Source organism: Macaca nemestrina, chromosome 1 (assembly GCF_043159975.1).
Source record: "Macaca nemestrina isolate mMacNem1 chromosome 1, mMacNem.hap1, whole genome shotgun sequence".
Taxonomy (NCBI): Eukaryota; Metazoa; Chordata; class Mammalia; order Primates; family Cercopithecidae; genus Macaca; species Macaca nemestrina.
In genome coordinates, this window is record NC_092125.1 from 60,032,648 (window position 1) to 60,051,180 (window position 18,533).

An 18,533-nucleotide genomic window follows, 5' to 3' on the forward strand; every position below is an offset into this window, starting at 1 on the left:
CACGCAGTCCACAGGAGTCCTGGGTCGCATTGGCTGCAGCGGGAAACGGTGAACCAATCCTCATAGGCCTTAACGCCCTCCTCTCGGGGTCACTTCCGCCTCTGGGGTCAGGCTCCGCCCAGCTTGCCCGGCATCACTCGCGGCGTTGGAGTCAACATGGAGGAGTACGCGCGAGAGCCTTGGTGAGCCTCACCGCTGTCTTTGCATTTCTCTTGCCCGCCTGCCCACTGCCCTCCTTCTCCCCTGTCCATGCTCCCAAGGTGCAAGCCAGACTCAACCGCAGCCTTGTCGACTTGGGCCTGGTAACTGTGGGCAGTGCAGTCTTTCACGGCCAGTCGGCTTAGCCCTGTACCCACTACCTTCCCGGCCTCGTGAGCCTCGCTCTCCCAACCCAGCACCCGTGTGATCCTGTGGTGGATGGTAGAGAGGTCCTGACTTGAGTTTGATAGAACCTCGGAACCTCCTCCCAACGCAGGGCATAATCGACCTTATGCGGGGCCAGTTATAATCCCCTCTGTTCGCCGAGGTGACCTTGGGCGCGTCCCTCCGTCTCGCCTTGCTCAGTTCCTGCGTTGAGGAACTGAAGAACAAGCATTTGAGGGAGTGTCATTCTTGAGGTTTTACTTGTATCATGATAGGTGTCCGCAGAGCAAAGCATTTTAAGTGAATGGAACATAGATTTTAGCCAAGGGGTCTGGATAAGCTGCTTTAGACAGTGGGGGCATGTTTTTTCTCCTTGGAATCCTTTCTTGTGGGTAGAGGGGGACAAAAATTACCTGGGAAATAGGAAGAGGTAATAGCATGTGTTCTCCGAAAAGCCATGGACAGAAATTCATTCTTTCATCCAGCGTTTATTGAGTGTGAATAAACCAGACGCATAGATAATTATAAAACGATGTAATTGCTGTCAGAAGTCTCAGGTTGCGAGAGTTTAAAGTTTCTGGGGTCATAAGTAAAAAATCAAATCTTGATATTTCGATTAATCATTTGTTTTATTGTGTGAGAGCAGCAACCAAGATGTCCTCAATTTGTGAAAGTGCCCAGGACCTTGAATTATTACTCTGTTATCCTAGCCTTGAATTATTACTCTGCTTTCCTAGCCTTGTTGCCTGTTTCGTGTTCCCTTCTCTCCTAAATGGCATACAAAATGTAAGTTTTAGGGTCTCCTGGCTCTTCAAACTTATCTTCTTCAAAGCAGTTATCCTCCATTCTGGATTGTGCTCAGATATGTAGGACTCAGCACACTGTAAATAGCTGTTTGATGTAGTATAATGACACAGGTTAGCAGAGGATTAAAATATTTAACTATGTTGAGTTAGAGATCTTAGAAAAATAAGGCCAGGCGTGGTGGATTACACCTGTAATCCCAGCACTTTGGAAGGCCGAGGTGGGTCACGAGGTCAGGAGTTTGAGACCAGCCTGGCCTATATGGTGAAACCCCGTCTGTACTAAAAATACAATTATTTGCCCGGCGTCGTGGCGCACGCCTGTAGTCCCAGCTACTCGGGAGGCTGAGGCAGGAGAATCGCTTGAACCCGGGAGACAGGTTTCAGTGAGCCAAGATCGCACTATTGCACTGCAGCCTGGGTGATAGAGTGAGACTCCATCTCAAAAAAAAAAAAAAATTCTTAGAAAAATACTGGGTTTTCATTTAGTAAATCATTAGATAACCCCTTAACATTCAGTACGTATGTCCTGAAACAATATAATCAGTTACCTGGTTAGCTTTGTAGTCAAAACTGCTTTGATTTTTTGACTGCCCTGTTTGGTCAAGTCATTTTATAGGCCAAATATTTATTGGTTGCAGTGGGTCCTGCAATATAATCTGTTCCATTATAATCCTTACTGTATTAGCAAAGATTTTATGGTTTGTGAATGAGAAATGTGGTCTTTTTTTTCCCCCTCTGTTCTTAGCCCATGGCGAATTGTGGATGACTGTGGTGGGGCCTTTACGATGGGTACCATTGGTGGTGGTATCTTTCAGGCAATCAAAGGTTTTCGCAATTCTCCAGTGGTAAGTGGGTGAATGGTCTTATTTTATCATCACTTGAAGTGTGGGTTTGATATTACTGGTGGTCCCATCAGTGGCTTAGAAATGTACTTCTAATATATTTTTTGTTGCTTCTTTTTTTTTTGTTATAGGGAGTAAACCACAGACTACGAGGGAGTTTGACAGCTATTAAAACCAGGGCTCCACAGTTAGGAGGTGAGCAGAATTTTCATTTTAAGTGAACTGTTTTTTTCTGTTTATTTGAAGATGGAGCTATTTTTATTTTTAGATTATAACAATTAATGATTTTAGTTTGGTCTAACAGTTTGTCACAAACATATATCCCTATAGTTTCTTCTTGATTTTTAGTTTGTTTGAAAAATTAACCTGAATTATGATAGCCATTTGAAAATCTTGTCTCCATCCTTCAGATACTCTGTGATTTTTTTTTCCCCCTTCTCCAGAAGAAAGTGTGTTTAAAGCTCAGGTTTGAGGCTGGGCGTGGGTCGTAATCCCAGCACTTTGGGAGGCCAAGGTAGGCGGATCACCTGAGGTCGGGAGTTCGAGACCAGCTTGACCAACATGGAGAAACCCCATCTCTACTAAAAATACAAAATTAGCTGGGCATGGTGGCGCATACCTGTAATCCCAGCTACTCAGGAGACTGAGGCAGGAGAATCACTTGAACCCGGGAGGCAGAGGATGCAGTGAGCCAAGATCACGCCATTGCACTCCAGCCTGGGCAACAAGAGCGAAACTGTCTCAAAAAAAAAGCTCCATCCTGGCTAACACGGTGAAACCCTGTCTCTACTAAAAAATACAAAAAATTAGCCGGGCGAGGTGGCGGGCGCCTGTAGTCCCAGCTACTCCGGAGGCTGAGGCAGGAGAATGGCGTAAACCCAGGAGGCGGAGCTTGCAGTGAGCCGAGATCCGGCCACTGTACTCCAGCCTGGGCGACAGAGCGAGACTCCGTCTCAAAAAAAAAAACCAAAAAACAAAAAAACCTCAGGTTTGTGAGTCAGGAACGATAGCTTCTGAGGTAACATAAAGCTGAAGAGAATTTGATCTGAAGGATTGGGGTTTCATGCAGGAGAAAACCAATCAAGCTGACTGGGCTGTTCTCCAAGGTTAGTTTTGGGACATTGTGCAGAGGTCATTGCAAAATTTGAAAAGATTCTATTCATTGTACTTTGTAAACTTGGTTATTCAGAAGCTGGGAAAAGGGAGGTGACAAAAAATGTTTGTAGATTATATTCACTTACAAAGGTATAGTCAGGGCTGGGTGCAATGGCTCATGCCAGTAATCCCAGCACTTTGGGAGGCTGAGTTGATCTGATAGCTTGAGCTCGAGAGTTGGAGACCAGCCTGGGCAGCATGGCTGCCCATTTCCCCAGAAAAATACAAAAATTAGCCAGGCGTTGCAGCATGTGCCTGTGGTCCCAGCTACTAGGGAGGCTGACAGGGACAGATCAGTTGAACCTGGGAGGTTGAGGCTGCAGTGAGATTGCGCCACTGCACTGCAGCCTGGGTGACAGAGTGAGACCCTGTCTCAAACAGCAACAAAAACAGACAGACAACACAAGGGTATAGTTAGATTGGAGAGACCGTATATAAGACATGAAAAAGACTTAATACTTCAGGCGTTCCTTAGAAGTTTTGGGTATCAAAATAATCTTCTCTTTGCTTTTCTTAACTATCACAGTAATGAAGAAGTTAGTACTATTATTATCTCCCATTTTCCAGATGAGGAAATTTAGGCCCTGAGGGTTGAGGTAATGTTGTATCTTTTTCCTTTTTTTCCTCTGTAATAATTATCTACCCTGGAAAGTAATTAGTAACTAATTTCTGTTTTGGTGTTGGTGGTTATTGTGTTGTTCAAGAATGATAAGTGTAGGCCGGGCGCGGTGGCTCACGCCTGTAATCCCAGCACTTTGGGAGGCCGAGGCGGGCGGATCACAAGGTCAGGAGATCGAGACCACGGTGAAACCCCGTCTCTACTAAAAATACAAAAAATTAGCCGGGCGCGGTTGTGGGCGCCTGTAGTCCCAGCTACTCGGGAGGCTGAGGCAGGAGAATGGCGTGAACCCGGGAGGCGGAGCTTGCAGTGAGCCGAGATCGTGCCACTGCACTCCAGCCTGGGCGACAGAGCGAGACTCCGTCTCAAAAAAAAAAAAAAAAAAAAAAAAAAAAGAATGATAAGTGGTATAAGTGGTATTAAAGTTCACACCAAACCCTGAATCTCTAGTATATGCAGAAGCCATATAGGTTTTTGCTTGTTTTTTGAGAGGCTGCTTCTATCACCTTATGCATTTTCAGTAAGTTAAAATACCATCAGATAATTGTCACTGCCAAAAGAAACCTGTGAAGACATAACAACTAAATTGTTGCTGGGCGCGGTGGCTCACGCCTGTAATCCCAGCACTTTGGGAGGCCGAGGCGGGCGAATCACAAGGTCAGAAGATCTGAGACCATCCTGGCTAACGTGGTGAAACCCTGTCTCTACTAAAAATACAAAAAAATTATCCAGGCGTGGTCGTGGGCACCTGTAGTTGGGAAGCTGCGGCAGGAGAATGGCGTGAACCTGGGAGGCGGAGCTTGCAGTGAGCCCAGATCCCGCCACTGTACTCCAGCTGGGGTGACAGTGAGACTCTGTTTCAAAAAATAAATAAATAAAACTAAATGTAATGTGGTACTGTGGAACAGAAAAAGGACGTTAACAAACTAAGGAAATCTGAATTAAGTATGGACTTGAGTTAATAGTAATGAGTCAACCAGGCACAGTGGCTCACACCTGTAATCCCAGTACTTTGGGAGGCTGAGGCAGTGGATTACCTAAGGTTGGGAGTTCGAGACCATCCTGGCCAACATGGTGAAACCTCATCTCTACTAAAAATACAAAAATTAGCCGGTTGTGGTGGCAGGCACCTGTGGGTTATTAGTTGTGACAAATGCTCCATGCTAATGTTGATGTTGGTAATAGGGAAAACTGGAAAAGTTTGTGTTTTCTTACAAAGCAGGTGAAATAGAGGAAGGGTGAGTGGTGGTGTGAGTGAATTGGAATTATCCATTTCAAATCCTTGAGGTTAGCCTTTTTTAGGAAGCTATTGAGAAGTTTTTATGGTATTTTAAATTCTAAAAATACTACAATGGTTTTTTTATTAATTTGGTGAGCATTTACTAAGGCATTCAGATCAAGGTGCAGGGACAGGCAGTATGGGAAAATCATAGTTGTGTTCTGAAAGGTATTATATTTTCTTTCTTTTTTTTTTTTTTTTGAGACGGAGTCTCGCTGTGTCTCCCAGGCTGGAGTGCAGTGGCGTGATCTCGGCTCACTGCAAGCTCCGCCTCCCGGGTTCACGCCATTCTCCCGCCTCAGCCTCCCAAGTAGCTGAGACTACAGGTGCCCGCCACCACGCCCGGCTAGTTTTTTGTATTTTTAGTAGAGACGGGGTTTCACCATGTTAGCCAGGATAGTCTCGATCTCCTGACCTCGTGATCCACCCGCCTCGGCCTCCCAAAGTGCTGGGATTACAGGCTTGAGCCACCGCGCCCGGCCTCTTTTTTTTTTTTTTAGATGGGGGTCACTCAGGCTGGAGTGCAGTGGCACAATCTTGGCTCACTGCAACCTCTGCCTCCCAGGTTCAAGTGATTCTCCCGCCTCAACTTCCAGAGTAGCTGGAATTATAGGCACGTGCCACCACAGCCTGGATAATTTTTGTATTTTTAGTAGAAACGAGGTTTCACCATATTGGTTAGGCAGGTTGCAAACTCCCTATCTCAGGTGATCCACCTATCTCAGCCTCCCAAAGTGCTGAGATTACAGGCATGACCCACCACTCCTGGCCTTAGGTCTTATATTTTCTTTCTTTTTTTTTCTTTTTTTGAAACGGAGTTTCACTCTTGTTGCCCAGGCTAGGGTGCAGTGACGCGATCTCGGCTCACATCAACTTCCGCCTCTCTGGTTCAAGCAATTCTCCATCCTCAGCCTCCCAAGCAACTGAGATTATAGGCGCACGCCGCCACTCCTGGCTAAGTTTCTTGTATTTTAGTAGAGATGGGGTTTCACTGTGTTGCCCAGGCTGGTCTCGAACTCCTGAGCTCGGGCAGTCCACCCGCCTGGGCCTCCCAAAGTGCTAGGATTACAGTCATGAGCCATCCTGCCTGGCCTAGGTCTTACATTTTCATAGAGAAAGTAAGATAGGATTTCGACATGTCCATGTTATTCTTTGAGCACTTTCTTTCATTTTTGGAATAAGACATTTAGGCTCATCTTGTACTTTTCATGCCCTAACTGTGGGCAGGGCAGCTTTTCCTGTTGTAGCCATTTCTCCAAAGAGCCCTGGTTCCTTTTAGTTGCGAATGGTATTTAGGGCCAGGAGTGGTGGTTCACACCTATAATCCCAGCACTTTGGGAGGCCAAGGCAGGAGGATGGCTTGAGCCCAGGAGTTCAACACCCTTGACAACTTAGAGAGAATGCCTCTCTACAAAAAAATTTTGTTAAAGGAAAAATCAAGAATGGTATACAATCTATATTTCTGTATATCTCTACATATTGAAAATCACAAGTTTACTTTGATATCTTGTATTTCTAATTCAGCCCCACAGGATTCATTATTTTCTTCCTTTTCATATGTATACCTGCCTTCTTAACCTGCTTGGGCTATGGTACCCCACAACAGGCTGCCCTTTGTCAGGGTATACTCTCACACTCCATGCCAGGCTGCCTTCCTTGAGAATCTCTCTCTTGCTTGGGCTCTAAAACCTTGTTCTAGGCTGTCCAGGTGTGTACACATTCGCCTCATCTGGCTCTGGATCCTCACACCAGGCTACCCTTTCTGGATCTTCTCCTCATCCTGCTTAGACTCAAACTCTCCATTCTCATCAGTAGCCAAAACTTATTCTGGCAATGATTTTCAGGGGAAGGCTCTCCTGAGATTTTAGGCTCTCGTGAGGAAATGGGAGGGTCTTGTCAGAAAATTTTAGTGAGGTAATTCTAATATACCTAGACATCATAGCTGTCTCCCAGGGCATAGAACTACTGAGAAGAAATAACTGGTTTATTTTTACATAGGATGTGATATCTAATATTGGACTAAAAATGAGGACGCTTATGCTATACTCCACTGGTACTATCCACTAGATTTAATTGATAATGTGAGAATTGGAAAAAGATCCTGGAGATGCTCTGGTTCAGACATTTGGTGGAACTCCATTTATTGCTCTTGTTAACACAAGTTACCTCCTACCCTAAGATTTCAAAGGGTAAAGATTAAAGTGACTGCTTTGTGCAGCTTTTCTTCTTTCTTTCTTTTCTTTTTTTGGCTAATCAAGTGGAGCAGTGAAAATGGAGACAACAAAGAAAGGACCAGCCACTTTTTTCTTTAATCCTATTAAGTATAATAACTTTATATGATGCAAGTCTTACGTATTCATTTTAGAAGACTTGGAAAATATAGAAAAACACAAAGGAATGAAATCATGTCACGTCATCCAGAAATGCTGACAATTAAAACCTTAGTGTTGTCTTTTTAGATTTTGTTTGTACTTGTATATGTATGTATGTGTGTGGGTCTTTGTTTATTTTGCGATATTGTTTTTGTATTTAGATAGAGTTTAAGTGCAAAGTAATCTGCTGATTTAAGGTTGTTTTAAATTCATATCTGAGGAATAAAGGATAGAAAGGCAATTTCCATCCCTTTGATGTTCCATAATTCTAGCTATTTATATCATTCATTTGCCCCTTCAGCATGTATTGGCTTAAACCTGTAATACATTCCAGAATAGCTGGATTTCTTTTGTTTTCCCATCGATAATTTTCATAGAGTAGATGCTCGATGACATATAATGAAGAAAGGCCAAAAATAGAGGTAAGTGAAGCTATGAAAGAAAAGGAGAAGGAAAGAGGAAGCAGAGTAGTTTGATTTTGTTTATTGCTACTTAAACCAGAGAGATAGGTTGTTCTGGAAAGGTGATTTGCTTGTTTTTACACATACGCAACCTGACTCTTTTAGGTATATTTTCTTTCTTTCTTTATTTTTTTTTTTTTTGAGACGGAGTCTCGCTCTGCCGCCCAGGCTGGAGTGCAATGGCCGGATCTCAGCTCACTGCAAGCTCCGCCTCCCGGGTTCACGCCATTCTCCTGCCTCAGCCTCCCGAGTAGCTGGGACTACAGGCACCCGCCACCTCGCCCGGCTAATTTTTTGTATTTTTAGTAGAGACGGGGTTTCACCGTGTTAGCCAGGATGGTCTCGATCTCCTGACCTCGTGATCCGCCCGTCTTGGCCTCCCAAAGTGCTGGGATTACAGGCTTGAGCCACTGCGCCCGGCCTATATTTTCTAATATACCTAGACATCATAGCTGTCTCCCAGGGCATAGAACTTGGCTTATTTCTTTTTTGTTTGTTTGAGATGGAGTGTCGCTCTTGTTGCCCAAGCTGGAGTGCAGTGGCATGATCTTGGCTCACTGCAACCTCTGCCTCCCGGGTTCAAGCGATTCTCCTGCCTTAGCCTCCCCAGTAGCTGGGATTACAGGTGCCCGCCACCACACCCGGCTAATTTTTATATTTTTAGTAGAGACGGGGTTTTGCCATGTTAGCCAGGCTGGTCTTGAACTCCTGGCCTAAGATGATCCACCCACTTCAGCCTCCCAAAGTGCTGGAATTACAGATGTGAGCCATGGCGCCTGGCTGGCTTATTTCTTTTAGGCTTTGGGCCATTGCTAATTTTCTAGCTGATACAATACAATCCAGCTTTATTCAAAAGATAAGTATTCTGACTCTTGTTCAGTGTTTATTCAAACTTGTGTTTGCATGTATTGGACTATAAGAGTTTTGAGAATATAGTGAGTGTTGTTTTTGACTATCATACTTTAAATGGAAGATGAAATTTAAATTAGTATTTGCTTGTTTCTTTTTACAATACAATAGGTAGCTTTGCAGTTTGGGGAGGCCTGTTTTCCATGATTGACTGTAGCATGGTTCAAGTCAGAGGAAAGGAAGATCCCTGGAACTCCATCACAAGTGGTGCCTTAACGGGAGCCATACTGGCAGCAAGAAGTAAGTAGTCATTATAGAAGTCACACTTTTTGGAAAACCTCATCTGCCTTAATTGAATGACATCTGTAATATATAAAACTGATTATTGACCAGGCACATTGGCTCATGACTGTAATTCCATCGCTTTGGGAGGCTGAGGCAGGTAGATTGCATGAGCCCAGGAGCTTGAGATCAGCCTGGGCAATATAGGAAGACCTGGTCTCTACAAAAAAAAAATGTAATTAGCTGGGTGTGTTGGTGCATGCCTATAGTCCCAGCTACTCATGAGGCTGAGGCAGGAGGATCCCTTGAGCCACCACACTCTATCCTGGGCAACAGAGCGAGACCCTGCTTCAAAAATAATAATAATTATAAAAAACGAGCATTGCTTAATTTGGCATAGCATAAATATACAGTATATGGTGATTTGAAAACAAAAGTAAGGGGATCTCTTTATTTGGAATATTTAAGAATGAGAGAGCATGGAATTCTAACCCATATATTACAGTGGTTGAGAGCACTTCAGGTCCCAGTTCTGCCATTAATTAGCTGTATGACTGGTCAGTTTACCAAACTTTATGCTATAATTTCTTCACCAGTAATCTGGAGTTAGTTAATAATTATACCTGCCATATAGAATTGTTATGAATAAGGAAGTTAGAACCATCTTCTGGATCCTCAGGACAGAGAGCAAACCAGAATTCCTTTGAGCTTAGTGGTTTAGACCAAGGGGTTTGCAAACTATTTCTATAAAAGGCCAGATAGTGAATATTTTAGGCTTTGTGGGTTATGTGGTCTTTGTCATAGCTACCTAACTCTGCTGTCATAGCATGAAAGCAGCCATGGATAATACATAAACGAAACAGTTTGGCTGTGTTTCAGTAAAACTTTATTTTTTTTCTTGAGACGGAGTCTCACTTTCACCCAGGCTGGAGTTCAGTGGCACAACCTCAGCTCACTGCAACATCCGCCTCCCGGGTTCAGGCAATTCTCCTGCCTCAGCCTCCTGAGAAGCTGGGACTACAGGTGCCCACCACCACTTCCGGCTAATTTTTGTATTTTTAGTAGAGACGGGGTTTCACCATGTTGGCCAGGCTGGTCTCAAACTCCTGACCTCATGATCTGCCCGCCTTGGCCTCCCAAAGTGCTGGGATTACAGGCATGAGCCACCACACCCGGCCTTTCAGTAAAACTTTATTTACAAAAACAGGCAGCGGGTGGCCTGTGGGCGGCCGTAGTTTACTGATTTTGGGTCTTAGGCAGTAAGAGTTTGGGAATTGGAGGAGCCTGTAGCCATGTGGACAGTTCTCTTCTTTACTATCTCTTACAGTAAACTAGATTTCTGTAAAAAATAATCTCTTTGTTATTAATGTCTTCAGATGGACCAGTGGCCATGGTTGGGTCAGCTGCAATGGGTGGCATTCTCCTAGCTTTAATTGAAGGAGCTGGTATCTTGTTGACAAGATTTGCCTCTGCACAGTTTCCCAATGGTGAGTCTTCTTTTTGCTTAAAACTATAGCTCAGACGTTTTGGAATGGTTTTCTGATGTTAAGAAAGAACATACTTTGCCTGCTAAAATGTGTGGTATGTATTAATATGCTGTGGTTCATGAGGACTGTGATAATAGGTAAAAAATGAACATGTTACATTTAGTCACAATAACAAAAATTTTTTGTATAAATTTGCTGTTGATCTTTCTTTATAGTACTTAGGGTTTATCAGTGCTTATGTATCGCAGTAAATGTCTGATCATTTTAAAGGGACTTGAAGAATGGATCTGCAGATGTGTAGCAATGATGATGGTCAATTGACAATTTAGTATTGTATAGCTACATGCCAGACACTGTTTTACGTAGTGAACAGGACAGTCCCTGCCCTCAAGGACTTACATTCTGGTAGGGGGAGACAGACTAACACATTAACAGATAAATTAGCTTATTTTAAATAGTGTTGCTTGTTTTGAAGAAGAGAGTAGTGAAAAGTGACTTATATTTGGGAAGGTCACTTTAAGGTTAACAGGAGAAAATTTAGAATCTTAGAAAATTTGTTAGCCTGGCTAATTTTATATTCGTTTAATTCGTTGTCTGTTTTTCTTCCTATCTGATGCATAGGGTAATAATTAAATTGTGGGCTGAATGATCATTACATGGTTATAGAATGTGCTCTCAGCTGATTAGCCAGGCATAATGGCTCACACCTGTAGTCCTAGCTACACAGGAGGCACGAGAATCAGTTGAACCTGGGAGATGGAGGTTGCAGTGAGCCGAGATCACACCACTGCACTCTAGCCTGGTCGACGGCGCGAGACTCTGTCTCAAAATGAAACAAAACAAAAAACTTCTGTCAAGATGGTCCATTCCTGTAGATGGTCCATTCGTGTAGTTCAGCTACTCAAGAGGCTACTCACTTGAACCCAGGAGTTCAAGGCCAGCCTAGGCAACACAGCAAGACCCCATCTCTTAAAAAAATTTTCAGTGTCTAAATGAAAATATCCCTTGACAGTGGAAGGATGCAGAAAGATATTGTGAGGTGGCCAGGCACAGTGGCTCACACCTGTAATCCTAGCATTTTGGGAGGCTGAGGCAGGCAGATCACTTGAGGTCAGGAGTTTGAGAGCAGCCTGACCAACATGGTGAAACCGCATCTCTACTAAAAATACAAAAATTAGCCGGGCGTGGTGGCACACGCCTGTAATCCCAGCTCCTCGGGAGGCTGAGGCACAAGAATCACTTGAACCTGGGAGGCGGAGGTTGCAGTGAGCTAAGATCACGCCATTGTACTCTAGCCTGGGTAACAGAGCAAGACTTCGTCTCAAAAAAAAAATATATATATATATGTGTATATATACATGTATGTATGTATATATACACATGTATATATACATGTGTGTGTGTGTATATATATATAGAGAGAGAGAGAATAATAGTGGTGAAACTTTGACCTGGCATTTGGGAAAGAAACATGCAGAATAGTGAGACATGTTGAAAATTATTTTTGGAGCTTGGAAAACATTCAGCATGAAGTTAGGAATAGATCATACATCCCAATTTGCTTTGATTTCCCTGAGGCACCTAGCAAGAGATTCAGTATCTTTTTGCACAATTTTCAAGTGCACTGCTTGTTAAATGCCAATGAGGTAATCTGGATGACCCTGCAGACCCTCTCACCTTCTGTTTGTTTTTCATTCCTTACTTCTGAGTTAACACTCTGTTGGGATGGTCACTTTCCAATTTTGTTTTGACCGCCTCAGTGTGAAAGACTTCACATAAAACATCAAAAAAGTTCCATATTTGTAGAAATTCAGAAATGTATATAGCAAAAACTTAAATAGTTACATTGTCTCATAGAAATTAGCCTTGAGTACTTTGTTTTAGGCTTTTTTCCTGGGAGGGAATCTCCTTTTTATTTTATTTATTTATTTTAATTTTTTTTGAAACAGAGTCTCTGTGACCCAGGCTGGAGTGCAGTGATGCAATCTTGGCTCACTGCAGCCTTAACCTCCTGGGCTCAGGTGATCCTCCCACTTCAGCCTCTTGAGCAGCTGAGACTATAGGTGTGCACCGCCACACCCAGCTAATTTTTATATTTTTTGTAGAGATGAGGTCTCTGCCCCTGATCCTGAACCCCTGGGCTCAAGTGATCCTCCCGCCTCAGCCTCCCAAAGTTCTGGGATTAGAGGGGTGAGCCACCGTGCCCAGCTGGAATCTCCTTTTGAGTAATTAAAACTCAGCATTTATATAGAAGCAGCCTAAAAGAGGTGAATTTATTTTTAGACAGGAGATGTGTTTCTGAAAAGCTGTGTAGGGGGGAATCTTTGAAGAGTTAATTATATTTTTCCAGTGAACTTACATGAAAATGTTTGTTTTTTGTTTTTTGGGTTTTTTTTTTGAGACAGAGTCTCGCTGTGTCGCCCAGGCTGGATTGCAGTGGCGCAATCTCAGCTTACTGCAACCTCCGCCTCGGGGGTGCAAGTGATTCTTCTGCCTCAGCCTCCTCAGTAGCTGGGACTACAGGTGCGCGCCATCATGCCTGGCTGATTTTTTTTTGTATTTTTAGTAGAGACACGGTTTCACCATATTGGCCAGGCTGATCTCGAACTCCTGACCTCGCCCACCTCAGCCTCCCAAAGTGCTGAGATTACAGGTGAGAGCCACCGTGCCCGGCTCTGGCTTATCTTTTTTACCCAGTTTCTTCTTGAGTTTTCTGTAATTAACAGATAATTGCATTTATAATGAAGTAAAAATATATGAGTGAAACACTTTGAAAGCTTCAGAGAATTCTACCACTGCCCTCTTTCTCTCTTCCAGATATTTTTTAGTCTATTTCAGTTTTTCTTAAAGGAGAAAAGATTGATTCATCCCCTAAAAGTCTTTTTTTTTTAAAGCACTTTGTTTTTCTTAGTTCACAGGCTCTCCTATCCCTTGAAAATGAAAACTGCAAGACTTTGTTCAACAGCAAGCTATGTGGTGTCTTCCCATTTCAGAACTCATTCCCTACTTAATTGGTTACATAAATTGGATTACCAAGTTCTCTTAAAACATGACTAAGATACTTATACTTTGTGAAAATAATTTTAAATAGCTACTGAAAAATATGACAAGAAGTGGGAGAAACTCTCCTAATCTTGATATATGGCAGCTTGTTACAGCAATTGCTTTAAAAACTTGAAGTTTGCTTCTTGCTATAATTAATCTGTCTGACTTTGCTAGCATAGTGTTTGAGAACTGTTCATTCTGGAGCATAGCAAGCCAGTCTGTCATATGTTATACTAAATTTGAAGGTTCTCCAGTACTCTTATGGGAATTAGTTAGATCTATAAAGAAATTAGGGTTATAGCTGTAATTTAGCATATTATTTTTTTGTTGATTGATTTACTCTCTATAGAGACTCATTCCTTTTAATTATATAATATTCAGGTGATTTTTAAATCCTTTTTATTTCTCACTTGCAGGTCCTCAATTTGCAGAAGACCCCTCCCAGTTGTCTTCAACTCAGTTACCTTCCTCACCTTTTGGAGACTATCGACAATATCAGTAGGACTTCTTTCCTAGGATTTCTTTAACAGAACGAGTTGTAGTTCGAGAAGGATTTCAGAAGATCAAGTTGTACAGTCTGTTTTTAAAACCATAGGTGGGACAGCTATGGCCAATAGGCTATAAAGAGACATTTAGCACTTTTTTCTATTTAAAGGAACAAGGCGGGAGGGGTGCTAAAAGATAATACATTTATTTATTCACACTTGAATTACATTTGTGATCAAAATAAATGTTTAAATCGCTAAAGGAAAATACAATAAGTGCTTGAAAGATGAAGGACCAAAGGGCCAAAAAACAGTAAAATATGATCATCATCTCCTTGGGGACTTCTCTGCCTGGTTTTGTGTGTTCTGCTATTCAGACAATAAAAAGCTGGTGGAACTTACTCTTTCTTTTAAGATAAGTTGTAGACTTCGACGTTTCATGCTCATGTACTTCAAATAATGCATGTTTTGTAGTTAGTCCCTTATCACTTGAAGTGACTTATGAGAATTATGCAGAGCCAACATGGATCATTTCACAGTGAGATGCTTTATGGATTGAAGGATATGGTAAAATATTTATACTTTACTTTGAAAGTAAAATATACTATGTCTTGGTTTTGAGGATATTGGATACAAAACTCTCTTCCTTTAGGGCTGCTGAGTCTTGATTCCTGATCATCAGAAATTTCACCAGAAACAACTTGCTTCCAATATACCCAATTCTATATGAAGAATTCATGGAGAGTGTACTGGCACTGGAAGAGTTTAGTGTTTCATGTATGCTTGAAAATAAAATATGTACTGTGTTGAATGTGTTCCAAGTCCTCTGAAGCTGATCTTCATAAAGGATGTATTTTGGGGTCTGGTTGGGCCTAGAAAATGGATGAGGACTTCAGAACAGATCATTTTCTTGATAATATTGGAAGTGACATGTGGCCTTATAGGAGGCATGATGTTAGTTAATTCCACATTTGCCTACATCTGTGGGAAATGGAGAACGAAGCCATGTGGGTACTGTAAATACACGTTTATCTTTTGGCCCAGTGCCATACATATGGTAGGCATTTAATTACTGATTGTGTTTGGATAATTTGGGAATTTTTTACTGTGGTAAAATATACATAAAATAATACTTATTAACTGTTTGTAAGTGTATAATTCAGTGGCATTGAAATACAGTCACAAGGTTGTATAACAGCCATCACTATGTATACCCAAAATGTTCTCATCATAAACATAAACTGTGTTTTATTTTTAGAGACAGGGTCTTACTCTGTCATCCAGGCTGGAATGCAGTGGCGCAGTCATAGCTTACTGCAGCCTCGAACTCCTGGCCTCGAACCATCCTTCTGCCTCAGCCTCCCACACACCATGCTGGGATTACAGGCATGAGCCACCATGTCCAGCCTTCACCAACATAAACTCTGTACCTGTTGAATAATAACTTCCCATTCTTTCCTCACTGCAACCGCTAGTAACCACAATTCTGCTTTCTGTCTGTGAATTTGCCTTTTCTGGGTACTTTATATAAGTGAAATCATAAAATACTTGTTTTTGTGTGTCCGTCTTAATGCACTTAGCATGTTTTAAGGTCCATCCATGTTGTAGTATGTAGCAAAATTAATTTTTATGGCTGAATAATACTCCATAGTGTGCATATACCACATTTTATTTGATGATCAGTTAGGTTTTTTCTACCTTTTGGCTATTATGATTTATGGTGCTATGAACATTGGTGTGCAGCTATCTGTTTTCAACTCATTTTTGGTTCTTTTGGATATACACAAAAGAGTGGGATTACTGAGTCATGTGGTAGTTCTAGGTTTAACTTTTTTTTTTTTTTTTGTAAACAGAGTCTGACTGGGTGCAGTGGCTTACATCTGTAATCCCAGCACTGGGAGGCCGAGGCGGGCAGATCACAAGGTCAGGAGTTCGAGACCAGCCTGGCCAATATGGTGAAACCCCGTCTCAACTAAAAATACAAAAATTAGCCAGGCATGGTGGCGGGTGCCTGTAGTCCTAGCTACTTGGGAGCCTGAGGCAGGAGAATCGCTGGAACCTGTGAGGTGGAGGTTGCAGTGAACAGAGATTGCGCCACTGCACTCCAGCCTGGGTGACAGAGTGAAACTCCGTTTCAAAAAAAAAACAAACCAAAAAAGACATAGAATCTTGTTCTGTTGCCCAGGCTGGAGTACAGTGGCATAATCATAGGTCACTGCAGCCTTGACCACCTAGACTCAAGGGATCCTCCCGCCTCAGCCTCCCAAGCAGCCACTTACTACAAGTGTGCACCCCATCTCTGGCTAAGTTTACATTTTATAGAGATAATGTCTCACTATGTTGTCCAGGCTAGTCTCCAGCTCCTGGCCTCAAGTGATCTTCCTGCTTTAGCCTCCCAAAATGCTGGGGTTATGAGTATGAGCCACCATCCCCAGCCGAATTGTTTAATAAATACTCTAAAACTAAATTTGGTATACTAGAGTAGAGCTCAAGATAAAAAGTAAAAAAACTAAATTGTTTTAATTACTAAAATAAATAACTGGAGAAACAAGCAGATTAGGAAGGAGATTTTCCCTAGGTCTTTACTGGAATAGTGAAATTAGTTTCTCACTTTTAAGGTTGAAATGCCCATCAGAAATACCCCATCTGTTTTTCTTTGTATCTGACACCTTGTGCCAAATTGGCATACAATAGTGGATTACTTTTCTTTCTTTTTTTTTTTTCGAGACAGAGTCTTGCACTGTTGCCCAGGCTGGAGTGTAGTGGCGTGATTCCAGCTCACTGCAACCTCTGCCTCCCAGGTTCAAGCGATTCTGCCTCAGCCTCCCAAGTAGCTGGGATTACAGGTGCCCAGCACCATGTCCAGCTAATTTTTTTGTATTTTTAATACCAACCGGGTTTCACCATGTTGGCCAGGCTGGTCTCGAACTCTTGATCTTGTGATTCACCCGCCTCGGCCTCCCAAAGTGCTGGGATTACAGGCGTGAGCCACTGTGCCCAGCACTTTCTTCTTTAAATAGAGACAGGGTTTTTTTGTTTTTTTTTTTTTTTTTTTTTTTTTTTGAGACGGAGTCTCGCTGTGTCGCCCAGGCTGGAGTGCAGTGGCCGGATCTCAGCTCACTGCAAGCTCTGCCTCCCAGGTTTTTACGCCATTCTCCTGCCTCAGCCTCCCGAGTAGCTGGGACTACAGGCGCCCGCCACCTCGCCCGGCTAGTTTTTTGTATTTTTTAGTAGAGACGGGGTTTCACCGTGTTAGCCAGGATGGTCTCGAACTCCTGACTTCGTGATCCGCCCGTCTCGGCCTCCCAAAGTGCTGGGATTACAGGCTTGAGCCACCGCGCCCGGCGAGACAGGGTTTTGCCACATTGCCCTGGCTGGTCTTGAACTCCTGGACTCAAACAATCCTCCCACCTTGACCTCCCAAAGTGCTGGCATTATAGGCATGAGCCACTGTGCCTGGTCGAAATAGTGGATTTCTGAATCAGGATTTGGAAGACATGGGTACAGCTGCACCTGCTATTGAAAGTGCATCTGTTTTCACATAGGAAATGTCTGCAAATTATGAAAGCATGGTCATAGCTCCACCCTGTGGCATGTTACTTTTAGTTAAAATTCATTGTCCAAATTCTATTCACGCCAGGCCCAGTGGCTCATGCCTGTAATCCCAGCACTTTGGGAGGCTGAGGTGGGTGGATCACTTGAGGCTGAGACGAGGTTTCACCATGTTGGTCAGGCTGATCTCGAACGCCTAACCTCAGGTGATCTGCCTGCCTCAGCCTCTCAAAGTGCTGGGATTATAGGCATGAGCCACTGCATCTGGCCTCTAATAATAATAATAATAATAAGATAATCAATTCAATCTGTTAGATCATGGGTGAGACCTTGTCTCTACTAAAATTCAAAAAATTTAGCTGGGCATGGTGGCATATATTTGTAGCCCCAGCTGCTCAAAGGGGCTGAGGCAGCAGGATTCCTTGATCCTGAGAAATGGAGGGAGCAGTAAGCCGAGATCACACCACTGCACTCCAGCACACCACTGCACTCCAGCCTGGGCAACAGAGCAAGACCCTGTCTCAAAAACAAGAAAATTGACAATGGCTAACATCTTTAGCTAATAAGACAAATAATTATTGGATATTTTCCTTCCTTTTCCCCATGTTTTACATATTTTAGTCCTTTTCAGTGCATAAAGCTAGGAAATACATAGTATATAATCCATGCACAGAAACTTCTGTTTATTTCTGTATGTGTCCTTATGTTATAAAACAAAAACTAAGTCCCTCCAACTCCAATCTAGCACCATGGGATTCATTCTAGCTGTCTCTCTTAGTTGTAATAGCAAGAAACCTGGCTTCTCATTATAATAATTTACTCATTTGTTCAATCCTGGTTACATATATTTTGGAGTTAGTAAACCATAGCTCTGAGAAATGGATTTGCCAGCTATAATAGTGTTTGTACACAGTTGTTTTCAGTCTTCAGTATCTA

The 18,533-nt window shown here is 42.7% G+C and overlaps 1 protein-coding gene across 1 annotated transcript; it reads left to right on the forward strand.

Annotated features, from left to right (window-relative positions):
* Positions 1 to 24: 24 nt before the first annotated feature.
* Positions 25 to 14,860, forward strand: LOC105484725 (translocase of inner mitochondrial membrane 17A). Its single transcript, XM_011746598.2, has 6 exons — positions 25 to 182; positions 1,915 to 2,014; positions 2,143 to 2,206; positions 8,918 to 9,046; positions 10,405 to 10,515; positions 13,977 to 14,860. Exons 1-6 carry the CDS (start codon positions 157 to 159, stop codon positions 14,060 to 14,062), a joined length of 516 nt encoding a protein of 171 aa, XP_011744900.1. The 5' UTR covers positions 25 to 156; the 3' UTR covers positions 14,063 to 14,860.
* Positions 14,861 to 18,533: the final 3,673 nt, after the last annotated feature.